At 42.2% G+C, this 13,100-nt stretch overlaps 1 protein-coding gene across 1 annotated transcript in view; it reads right to left on the bottom strand.

Annotated features, from left to right (window-relative positions):
* Positions 1-13,100, bottom strand: part of dnaaf11 (dynein axonemal assembly factor 11) — a 56,395-nt gene that overhangs the window by 38,116 nt on the left and 5,179 nt on the right. The window contains exons 5-7 of the mRNA XM_085805372.1: positions 5,539-5,753; positions 4,562-4,589; positions 4,097-4,338 (exon numbers count right to left, since the gene is read on the bottom strand). Of these exons, the coding sequence (XP_085661498.1) occupies positions 4,097-4,338; positions 4,562-4,589; positions 5,539-5,753 (485 nt within the window). The remainder of the gene's footprint in view (positions 1-4,096; positions 4,339-4,561; positions 4,590-5,538; positions 5,754-13,100) is intronic.

Here is a 13,100-nt window from a genome sequence, read left to right as displayed (position 1 = left end):
GTTTCACTAAAACACATTAAACTGATGACGTAATGTTCCTTACGGTTTCTGACAATGCTCAACAATGTTATGACGTTTTATCAAAATCAAAATTTGTCACTTTTGCTACTAAAATCTTTGAAACACGTAACTACTATTGTTTTGTCTGGGTTTAAATCTATAAACATTTGATGAATGAACAACGGGACAGTTTTTGTAGATGCATGTCTAAAGCGAACAATATAACCTTTTTTTTAACCTCAACTGTTTGTTTGGGGTTTTTTTGTTAGTAATAGTGAAAATATAATAAAAAACTAAAAACTACGAACATTTGATATAAAAATTGGTCAAAATTGAGGTTGAGCTTGTACTGCAATCAATGTACAACATTAAATGGACACAACAACATGTAAACAGCAGCATTTCTCTGAGTATTTCTCTGCAGTTTGGATATTGGCACTTGGTCATTTTGTGGTTTTGGTGACAGGTGACCCGTGAACAGTTCATCTGCCTCCACTCCTGAGATGTTTGTGAGTTTTATTACTAAAATCTTTGAAATACGTAAATGCTCTTGTCTTTTCTAGGTTTAAAACTAACTAACTAAATAAAAACTAACATTTGATATAAGAACTTGTAAAACAACTGAGGTTGAGCCTGTGAACATACTGGTTTTAGTATTTCTCTGCAGTTTGGACATCGCACTGGGTCATTTTGTGGTTGACAGAGTAGCTTAAAGGAGATATTGGTGAGTTTTGCTACTAAAATCTTTGAAATACATAACTACTATTGTCTTTTTTGGTTTAAAACTATGAACATTTGATATAAAAACTTGGCAAAAACTGAGGTTGACCCTGTAAACATACTGGTTTTAGTATTTCTCTGCAGTTTGGACATTGCACTGGGTCATTTTGTTTTTGACAGAGTAGCTTAAAGGAGATATTGGTGATATTTTGTGATATTTGTGAGTTTTGCTACTAAAATCTTTGAAATACGTAACTGCTCTTGTCTTTTCTGGTTTAAAACTATGAACATTTGATATAAAAACTTGGGCAAAAACTGAGGTTGAGCCTGTAAACATACTGGTTTTAGTATTTCTCTGACATACCGACAGAAATCTTCTCTCCTGGTTTTCAGAGTAAAGTGAATTTCCTCCTCTGGTGCAGCAGCGGTCAGTGAAGTATCCTCTGCTGCTGAAGCTCTGACACCTGAACGCACCGTCAGTAAATCATGGGCTGCTTCTTCATCATCAGTCCTGACCCCCTGAGCTCCTGGCCCCGCCCACTCAGCAGCTCCTTCCTGCTAATCGCTGTGTCACACACCATATTTATGTCGCATTTCAACCAGGGAACAAATTGGAAGCAGCTCGTTCATTAAAGTGATCGACTGACTGAGTGATCGATCTGGAGGGGGCCGGGCGGCGAGCGCACGTCTCTCCACTTCACCGGTGGCCTCAGCACGTTTCTCCTGACTGACCCACTCACACTGGAATAGAGTATTTAAAGGGATAGTTCACCCAAAATTGAAATTTTACTCATTATCTCCTCCCCCTCATGTGGACTAAGGGCTGGGAGAAGTTTCAGAGTCCTCCGTGCCTTCTCTGAGTTACAGGGGGTCTCGGCGTAGCAGTGCATGTCCATATGACGGTTGCTAATGGATAGCAACTGTCTTCGTAACAAAAAGACACACCAAAAAACATCCAAATACCTCCATGCTGCTCGTATGTAATGTCCGTCTTGTATTGAAGCCCCGACATGAGAAATTGTCCCGAAAAAAATTAAATAAGTCTATATTTCAAGCTCGTTTGTAGCCGAAGCTTCTTGAAGCTCCTCTTCCTGGTTCGTCAAATTTGGCTTCAATACAAGAGGGACATTACATACGAGCAGCATGGAGGTATCTGGATGTTTTTTGGTGTGTCTTTTTGTTACAAAGACAGTTGGTATCCATTTGCAACCGTTATATGGACATGCACTGCTACGCCGAGACCCCCTGTAACTCAGAGAAGCCACGGAGGACTCTGAAACTTCTCCCAGCCCTTAGTCCACATGAGGGTGACGAGTAGATAATGAGAAATTTCTATTTTGGGTGAACCATCCCTTTAAACAGGGTCTCTGCATGTTTCACCAGCTCAAATTTAAGACTTTTTAAGACTTTTTAAGACCATTATGGATGAAATTTAAGACCTATCATGACAAATAAAAAACTGCGGAGTCACAAAATTAGAAATTGATTGCAATACACTGTATAAGTTGCGTGTTAGGATTGTTTATAGTTGAAAACACATTCAATAAAGCACAATGAAGTGTATTTTATTGAGCATTTGCGGTAGCGAGGGCTCTACCATAACATTTTTCCCAAGGAGCACGCCTATAAAGTGAACTATTTTCCCGGTGCGCACATGTATTTTTTTAGGGTGAAATGCTCGCCCCATGATGGAGCATAAGAAAATTTAAGACCTGTCTAAAATTATTTAAGACTTGAACACAATAATTCAACGAATTATACACACACACACACACACACACACACACAGGCGTCCAGAAACAACCAGATGTCCAGGCCCAGTGAAGAAGTGAAGACTTATGTTCTCTGGTAAATGGACGCTGCATTAAACACAACTTTTCTGTTCTTATCGACCACTCAGAGTGTTTTACAGTGCGCCCACACACACACACACACACACACACACACACACACACACACACAGATGGAGCAGCTGTTCAGCATCGTGACCCTCTGATTGGTGGATGACCATCATGAGTCGTTGTTTCTGACGTCTCTGTGATAATAAACTGATCCACCGTCACATGTTTCATCACAGCTCAACACACTCCTGGCCAGAAGTGTGTGGCCATGTGTGTGTGTGTGTGTGTGTGTGTGTGTGTGTGTGTGTTAGAGTCAGTGTGGTTGATGCTTAATGTCACAGCGACACCTGGTGGCTCAGACACTGAACTGCGGTCAGAGCTGGCCAGTGTCCAGCTGTTTAGAAGAGGAAATCAACACAAACCTGCTTCTGAATTCAACACATGAGTCTTTGATTCCCTCAACATCGTGTGTAGCAGTGAACACAGAATAGATTTTCAGATTCATATCTATTCGATCTTCATTTTAAAGATGCGATATCGGTTCATAAAACTCCTTAAATTGATCTTTTTAATGTTTGTTGCCGTTTCCTTGTTTCCTATCGTACAAGATCTGTGCAACGGCGCCAGACTAACAGAGCCAGATCTCTCTCTTATCTCTTTCATACACTTTCATACAACAAAAAAAATCAAAATTTTACAGATAATAATTCTAATTTTTATAAAGAAAACTTCTGTTTTTTCTTTTTTTAATAGTGTACATAGGTCTGTGGAATTACAGAAATCACCTGTGAATACACAGCCCATGCCTATGGTGAACAATATGATTGATTACATTTATTTCCCTTTTTTTTTTAATGAATAGTCACTATGTCATTTTCAGTGTTTCTCTGTTTTATTCAATTACATAATTAAAATTCATAAAATGAAAGTAATAATCTGTGATTAAATGTGCAGCTTGTTTTTATAAAGGTAAATGTTTATACTTAGAGTTTACGGTTTCCCTCTGTGATTTTAGGATAAATCCCAGTTTTACATTTAATTATATGCGCTTTAATATTAAAACTTTCTAATTCTGGATGTAAATATAAGAAACCTTCTTTTTGCATTGACTTGCTAACCCACCCGGACCGAGTCGCCTTGGTTTCTAACCGCTCAGCCCAGGTGGAGGCTCCTGTTCGTGGCGACAGCGCTTCAGCTGGACTATATTCTTCACTAGTGTTTGTCCACCATTTCTCCAAGTAAAACTGGTATTAAAACTGAAGGGTCCTTAAATGAATCAATATTGAATTGTGATTGCCATTTGAGACACAGTTATGTACTAAAAAAAGTTTAAGTCTGGAAGTATTTGTGTTGAGACACAGCAGGTGAGATGTAAAGACAGACTGACTTTCATTCATCACTGCCACCAGGCTGAAGAGCAGCCATGGGCAGAGTGAGATGTGGTCACTGGACTGAACGGTGGTGACATCACCTGTGTGAGGTCATCATGTGTGTGTAACTATGACGACATCAGTCAGTGACAGAACAGCACCGACCTCTCCTTGCTCCTCCTCTTCTCCTCCAGGTGGCGATGAGCCTCCAGACGAGACTCAGGGGTGAAGGCACACGGCGTGGTCCAGAACTCCTTCTCACGCTGCTCCTCGTCCTCCTCCTCCTCCTCCTCCTCCTCCTCGTCCTCCTTCTCTTCCTCTTTCTCCTCCTGGTCCTGGTCCTCCTCCTCCTCCTCCTCCTGGTTCTCCTTCTCCTCCTCCTTCTCTTCCTCTTTCTCCTCCTGGTTCTCTTTCTCCTCCTCTTTCTCCTCCTGGTTCCCCTCCAGCCCTGGTCTACAGAGACAGAGACGACACCGTCACTTCAGACTGTCTTGATTCACCTTGATTGACTGATTGATGGATTGAAAACTTTATTGAACAACATTAGACAAGTGTTCAAAAGGATTAAAAACACAATAAAGCCCAAAGGCTTGTTATATTTCCATTGTGGTCCTATTTCTTGCTTCTTGCTTCAAAAGCTGTGAGATCAGAACTGGATCTCAGAACAACATGGACCAAACCTACTGCTACGACTATAGGGAGTATGGGGAGAGGAGAATTTGCCAAAATGTTTAAATATTCCTTTAAATATCCAGGATTTTTAATGAATGACCACTTGTCATTGCTTGCTTCCTCTCCTCTAACACAGGAACATGAACTCAGTCTCTGATCTTCAGTTACTCTGTCATTTGTAACTAAATGTAGTTCCTGATGTACAAACTGAACTGGGCAAAAAAAACAAAACATTGATGTTTCTGGCTCCTAATGATCGGAACAAATTACAATCTGAACTTCAACTTCAGGCCCGTTTTACTCTGAATGAACTGAGCAAGTTTAAAGGGATAGTTCACCCAAAATTCAAATTTCACTCATTATCATAGCCCCAACATGAGAAATTGTTCCGAAAAAAATTAAAGGTCTATATTTTAAGCTTGTTTGTAGCGGAAGCTCCCAGTGTCTCGGTTCACTGCTCTTCCTGTGTCAGTGCACTGACCGGCAGAACAATTTCTCATGTCGGGGCTTCAATACAAGAGGGACATTACATACGAGCAGCATGGAGGTATTTGGATGTTTTTTGGTGTGTCTTTTTGTTACGAAGACAGTTGGTATCCATTGTCAACCATTATATGGACAAATACTGCTGCGCGGACCCCCCCGTAACTCAGAGAAGGAACGGAGGACTCTGTAACTTCTCCCAGCCCTTAGTCCACATGAGGGGGAGGAGATAATGAGTAAAATTTGAATTTTGGGTGAACTATCCCTTTAAAGTTGTTGGTCTGATCTGTTTTAATGTGTTAATGTTAATAAACCTCTGATGTCGTCGCTGAACCTGTTCAATAAAGACTCAATAAATAAATAAATAATGAGTCTGTCTTTATATGATCATGAGCTCAGATCAGTTAATCACAAAAAGTATCACCAAACACTTCAGGAAGTAGTCACGTCACCCTCTGCTGTGGACGCCTGCTGTCCTCTCCTTGTGTCCTGCCTCCTTGTGTCCTGCCTCCTTGTGTCCTGCAGCCTTCCTCAGCGCCTCCTCCTTCTCCTCTCCTCTCCTCCTCAGATATTCTCTCTCCTGCTCCAACACTCGTCTCTTCACCTCCTCCAGTCCCTGAGCGGCTCTGATCCTCTCAGAGCGGCAGATCTCCGTCCCGTCCAGACACTGACCACACGGAAACAGTTTATAATATACCTTTTTTATTATTTATTCTTTCTTTTTTTTTCTTTCTTATTCTTATTATTCATTAATCATGCTCTATTATAAATCCAGCTTTCTTTTTGATGCTATTGCTAGTTGCTATTTATAATCTGTCCTATACATTTCTTTGCTGTTGTCTGCTGCTGCAAACCTGTAGACGAATAAAGGACTGTCTTATCTTATCTTATCTTATCTTTAACATCTGACATCATGGTTTTGGCTATCTTTCTTTTTTTTTTTTCTTTTTTTTGTGTCATTGTCGTGTGAGCTACTGGACTAATTTGAATTTCCCTCCTAGGGATGAGTAAAGTATTCTCTACTCTACGAGTGAAACACAAAAGGCAGAATTCAAAGTTATTAGAAGGAAAAATAGGTTTTAACAGCAGACTGATAGTTTCCCTGAAACCTGTTCCACGTGTTTTCCTTTTATCAGCTGCTCATTTAATCAGAACTAAACTTCCTGTCTCACAGTTCAGACCTCAACCAGTAAATCATGATGTCAAGTTGAGTTGTTATACTGTGTCATTTAGACTCCACAAACAGAATGAAAGTCAGATATTTCATTTACAACAATATGAAATCCAGAAAACCAGCAACTCTTCTGCACAGCGTCGTCAGTCTCAAACTGATGAGTTGTATCTATAGAGGAAACAGGTGTCTGTTTTTTTGCTTTGCCCCCTGGGAAGTAACGGCCCCATGGGACCTCAACTCGGAAAAAGTCTCCATGTAAATGAACGGGAGTCAAAGTTTTATTTCGTGATCCGACTGAATTGTGCCATGAGAAAAAAATCTGTCCTCTACCTGTTTAAAACATCACGTTTCATGAAGAGGAATCAGCAGTTTATTGTAAAACTATTGTAGAATAAAACTCAGAAGAATCCGTAACCAGAAAGAATATGGCGTCCTTCCTTTCCCGTGTCAGTTGGTGACGTATTTTTTGTGCGACACCAGATCTGTATCCGTAGAGCGTCTTCACACTAAATACATTCTTCTGTTGCCGTTTTACAACAAAGTTCTGATTTCTCTTCATGAAACGTGATGTTTTAAACAGGTAGAGGACATATTTTATTCTCATGGCGCAATTCAGTCGGATCACGAAATAAAACTTTGACTCCCGTTCATTTACATGGAGACTTTTTCCGAGTTGAGGTCCCATGGCGACGTTACTTCCTGGTTCCGCTTCAGCCTCTCTATAGATACAACTCATCAGTTTGAGACTGACGACGCTGTGCAGAAGATTTTCTATTGTTTCATATTGTTGTAAATGAAATATTTGACTTTCATTCTGTTTGTGGAGTCTAAATGACACAGTTTTACCAACTTAAAGTAGAAGTAAGTGATCCGGTGGTTTTGGCTAACTTCTTGTCAGCCGATGGAGTTAGCAGTCCCCGCCCTCGTCCCTATGTCACCACATTCACGTGCATCCCTTGGCTGCACACACAGAGAGGACCGCCCCTTTATGCCGTTCTCTCTCCTCATTGGATAAAGGTTGTAGGATACAAGGAAAGTTTTCTCCTCGGCTTACAGCAGAGCAGAGTGACTGACAGACCCGTGTTTCAGACCAAACACTAAGGAAGATAGAACTATTTAAGACTGATATTAACATAAATATTCTGCTTACTTCTGCTTTAACTTGACGTCATGATTTACTGGTTGAGGCCTAAACTGTGAGACAGGAAGTTGAGTTTTCATAAAATGAGCAGCTGATGAAAGGAAAACATGTGGAAGAGGTTTGGTGTTAAAACCTATTTTTCCTTCTAATAACTTTGAATTCTGCCTTGTGTGTTTTACTCGTGCAGCCAAAACCACGATGTCAGACGTTAAAGATAAGATAAGATAAGTGTAGCAGACCACTTTTTGGTTTTGTGTGTTTGGGTTTTGTGTGTTGCTGTTGATCATTTTGTCCACAGGAGGGCAGCCTGGTACTGTTAGAATGGTCGAATGAGCTTTTATTTTGAAGAGATCGCTAACCTACTATGTCACTTCCTGGCTGTGTTGTGTCTTCCGGTAAAAAACAAGGTGATACGGAACGAGTCAACGGCGAAAGTAAAAAGTTAACGTAAACAAAGGAAAAAGAGGCAATAAAAGAGTTGCGGTAAATGAACAATAAAGGACTGGAAATAGCAACCCCCCGAGGAGGCACAAGGTTAGCAATTTGTAGTGTTTACGGTACTTGTGTTGATGATTTGTATCAGAAAGCTAAAGCTATGCTAACTGTTTTGCACATAATGAAAACATAAATGTAACTAGTGTATCTTTGTGTCTTATCAGTTCTCACGTTGGTATTCATCGAGTTGGTTACGGAATGGTTTATGGAAATAAATGTTGAAAACCACCAGTCGAGTCCTAAATCTTTCGGAGGGTATGCTACAGTGAGAACTTACCCCAGCGAGGCACCAGCGACAACTTCGTCCAGCAAGGCTCCGGTGACTTCGCCCAGCAAGGGACCAGTGACAACTTTACCACATGCATCGCCACTCCGTCTGTGAACTCCACGGCCAAGCAGCACAGCACGGAGCTACGCTACAGCATCGTATGGTAAAGTGATGGCTCAAGGGACGGTAAAGACTACAAATACAGTAAAAATGGATGTCTTAAAGGAACAGATAAATAAACTACAAGCAGAGATTGAAGAAAATAGAGGATTGCTAAATCAAAAGGACGAAGAATGCTTGTCATGGCAGGAATTAAAGGAGCTAACTGAAACCAAAAATAAACAACTAGTTGAGCTTCAACATGAAATGAATGACACTGAGGAAATAAAAATACCACGTCATTCAGAACGCAAAAGTGTACCCACAGAGAGGTTTCTTGCCTATCAAAAGGAGGAACAAAGTAAAAAAGAAAGGAGACTGCTTAGCCTTTATGAACAATGGAAAATTCAAATCAGATCAACGAAAGAAAACCTAAAGCAAAACACAACAGATATGGAACTGGCTAAAATGGCAGACACTGTTGAAAACGGAAAAGATGACATCATGAAAATTTACCACGAAATAAGACAGGGTACCACCCCATCCGCTGATTTAAGACGCAAAATAGATGCTTGTGAGGCAGTCACTAAAGACATTATGAAAATAATAAATGAACGCTTATCCGGAATAGACGATGTCTTTGATGCAGAGCGTGAAAAACGCAAACTCCGTGAGCTCCATGCTCATAACTACGCCCACTCCATTTATGGGACTGCTTCTCAGTCAGCTAATAGTCACTTCTCTGAAGCATCAGTCATGGCTGCAAAAAGGGCTGAAGCAGTCGCAGAGCTCGCTGCAAAAGAGGCTCAATGCAAATTAATGGAGGAAGAAAGAAAGCAGAAGGAAAAAATAAGGATGATGGAATCTGAATTAGAGCGTTTGCAAGCAGAAAGGGACAGAGAAGTAGCACGTGTGAGGCTGGAAAGCTACGACAGAGAAATCAGACAGGAAACTGACAATCAGCCCTTACAGCAAATGAACAGTCTGCCTACACAGCAACAAGACAGTAGATACAACAGGCAGAGCCCTGCCATCCCCTCTGTGTATCACCAAAACCCTTCCATAGTCCCACCAAATTCCTCCACTGACATCTCCTCTTTAGCCCAAGCGATACAAGACAGCATAACCATCAACAGACTCCCCATGCCAATGCCCACAGTGTTTGGAGGAGACCCCATCCACTACATTGAATGGAGAGCTTCATTCATGTCACTGATAGATAGAAAAAGCATCTCATCAGCCGACAAACTTTATTATCTAAAGAAATATGTCAGTGGCCCTGCTCACAAATGTATTGAAGGCACCTTTTTCCGAGACGATGACGAAGCATACAGAGATGCATGGAATAAGCTCAACCAACGCTACGGGCAGCCATTTGTCATTCAAAGGGCTTTCAGAGACAAGCTGTCAAAATGGCCGAAAGTACAAACCAAAGACGCTGAAGGGTTAAGGGCCTTCTCTGATTTCCTAAATGCCTGTCTCCAAGCCATGCCTCACGTGAGAGGTTTAGAAATCTTGAATGATTGTGAAGAGAATCAAAAGCTGACACAGAAAGTCCCAGATTGGCTAGCAGCACGCTGGAATCGTCAAGTCTCAATAGCTCTCATGGAAGGAAGAGACTTCCCCATTTTTGAAGACTTCGCCAGATTTGTGTCAGTGGAAGCGGAGATAGCATGTAACCCAATCACTTCCCTGCATGCTTTACACTCATCCAGCTCATCCTACGTCAAAAGAAACACAATTGAAACAAAGGGAAACAAAGTAAGTGTCTTCAGCACTCAAACAAATGCAAACACTGAAAACATAAGGTCAAACTATGGAAAAGAAAAGCCTCCCTGCATGTGGTGCAAAGATGACAAGCATCAACTATCCAAGTGCTCAAAATTCAAAGAAAAATCTCTCGAGGAAAGACGAACATTCATAAAAGACAATAAACTGTGCTATGGATGTGTCAAACCAGGTCACAGCGCCAAGGAATGTCGTCACCGTCACACCTGTGATCTGTGCAAGGGAAGACATCCCACCTGTCTACATGATGAACATTACAAAGGGTATGAGGAGAAAGACAGACCTGTAAGCATGGAAAGAAGGAAAATTACAGCAAATGTGAACACAAACTGTTCAAATGAAATTGTGACGGCTAGCCCACTCTGTGTCACTAAAGAGGGTCAGTCATACAGCACCTCCATGATTGTCCCTGTGTGGATCTCCTCTGCCACCCAGCCGTCCAAAGAACAGCTCGTCTATGCACTGCTGGACACCCAGAGCGACAGCACCTTCATAGAGAGAGAAGTAAGTGATGAATTACAACCAAACACTTTCCCTGTACAACTGAAACTCACTACTATGCTAGGAGAGAGCATGATAATGAAAAGTGAAAGAGTAGAAGGACTTCGTGTCAGAGGCTACAATTCAGGCATTTACATTGATCTCCCTCCTTCATACACAAAAGACTGTATCCCCATGAACCGTGATAACATACCTACCCATCAAACAGCAAAACAATGGCCTCACCTAGCAGCAATCACAGATCAGATACCCCCTCTCCTCAGCTGTGATGTCGGACTCCTCATTGGGTATAACTGTCCAAGAGCTATAAAACCCAGACAACTGATTGATGGAGCAGACAATGAGCCCTACGCCGTCCTCACAGACTTGGGGTGGAGCATTGTGGGCTGCTCTACACCTGGCTTTAATGGAAGACAGTCCAGCCTGTGTCACAGAGTCACGGTAAAGGAACTTCCTCCAGTAACGCCGATGGATGTGATCAGCGTCCTGGAGTCAGACTTTAAGGACACGAAAGGAGATGACAAAACTGTCTCACAAGAGGACCTCATGTTCCTGAGCACACTCAAGGATGGTATAAAGAAAAATGCCCAGGGACATTACGAGATGCCTCTTCCATTCAGAAAACGGCCCTCCTTACCTGACAACAAAAGGCTCGCTGAAATCAGGCTCAGTCATCTTCAACGCAAGTTCAGCAGGGATGAAAAATACAAAAGAGACTACACAACATACATGAAGGAAATCATAGAAAGAGGTGACGTGGAAGAAGTGCCCACAGATGGAACTGAAGGTGAGCGGTGGTATATTCCACATCATGGCATATATCACCCTCAGAAGCCTGACAAATTGCGTGTTGTGTTCGACTGCTCTGCAAAATACTGTGGCACAAGCTTAAATGAACACCTGCTCCCAGGACCAGACATGATCAATAACCTGACAGGTATTCTTATAAGATTCAGACGGCATCCCATTGCTCTTCTATGTGACATAGAGAAAATGTTTCACCAATTTCATGTCCAAGAGGAAGACCGCAACTACCTCCGGTTCCTCTGGTGGAAGGATGGAGATACAACAACACAACCTCAGGAGTACCGCATGAAAGTACACCTCTTCGGTGCGGTGTCATCCCCTGGGTGTGCAAATTATGGACTCAAGTATTTAGCCAAAGAACACAGCCACTCACACCCAGTAGGAGCACAATTTGTTGCAAAAGACTTTTATGTAGACGACGGAGTGACAAGTACAGACAATGTGAAAAGAGCCATTCAGTTGGCACAGGAGGCAAGGGAGATATGCAGCAAAGGTGGTCTCCGTCTCCACAAATTTGTGTCAAATAACCATGCTGTATTGCAGAGCCTGCCCCCATCAGAGTGTGCAACAGAGACAAACACAAAGGACTTAACATTCAATGACACACTAGAACGAGCTTTAGGAATTCAATGGAGCATAAAAGAGGACAGCTTCAGATTCAACAACACCTTAAAGGACCAACCAGCCACACGGAGAGGCATATTATCTACTGTCGCTTCCATATATGATCCTCTCGGCTTCCTCGCACCATATGTCCTCAACGGAAAGAGAATCCTCCAAGAGATGTGCTACCAGGGCACTGGTTGGGATGAACCCCTGCCAGAGAGGTTAAAACCACGGTGGGAGAGTTGGCAACGTGATTTCACCAACCTACAGAAAATAAACATCAATCGCTGTTACTTACCTGCTGACTTTGGAGAAGTTGTAGAGACTGAATTACACCACTTCTCAGATGCGAGCACAAGCGGATACGGGCAATGCTCTTATCTGAGAGTCAAGAACAAGAAAGGAGAGATTCACTGCTCACTGGTGATAGGAAAGGCCCGTGTTTCTCCAACAAAAGTGACCACAATACCACGGCTCGAATTAACTGCAGCAGTGGTTTCAGTCTCCATCAGTAACATGCTCCGAGAAGAATTGAGAATTGTTGATGGAAAAGAATACTTTTGGACTGATTCAAAGGTGGTGTTAGGCTACATAAATAACGATGCACGGCGATTTCACACTTTTGTAGCCAACCGGGTCCAGAAGATCCGCCACTGTACAGACCCACAGCAATGGCGCTACATCCCTACGGATGAGAATCCAGCAGATGGAGCATCCCGAGGTAAAACTGTAACTGAACTACTTGCATCTGATTGGTTCACCGGCCCCATGTTTCTCTGGGAGAAGGAGTTACCCATGGAAAATGATGCAGTGCCAGACCTGTCCATAGGGGATCCAGAAGTCAAAAAGGCACAAGCCCTGCAAACAAAAACTACAGAAATAATGAGTCTTGTCGACCGCCTGTTCAAGTTCTCATCATGGTCCCGAGCTACCAGAGCTGTAGCCCGCCTGCTTCGACGAGTCAAAAAGATCACATCACATGCTCTTTCAACAGTGAGTGAAAGAGAAAGTGCTGAGCGTGTCATAATCCTGGATCTGCAAAGACAAGCATATGAAGAGGAAATCAAATCATTGAGCAAAGGTAATCAACTACAGCGTGGCAATAAATTACACCACCTTGATGCTTTCCTCGACA

Source organism: Trachurus japonicus, chromosome 17, assembly GCF_045865225.1.
Source record: "Trachurus japonicus isolate A0001 chromosome 17, Traja_1.0".
NCBI lineage: Eukaryota > Metazoa > Chordata > Actinopteri > Carangiformes > Carangidae > Trachurus > Trachurus japonicus.
The sequence above is the reverse complement of the archived record's forward strand: the minus strand, read 5'-3'. Positions and strand labels throughout refer to the sequence as shown.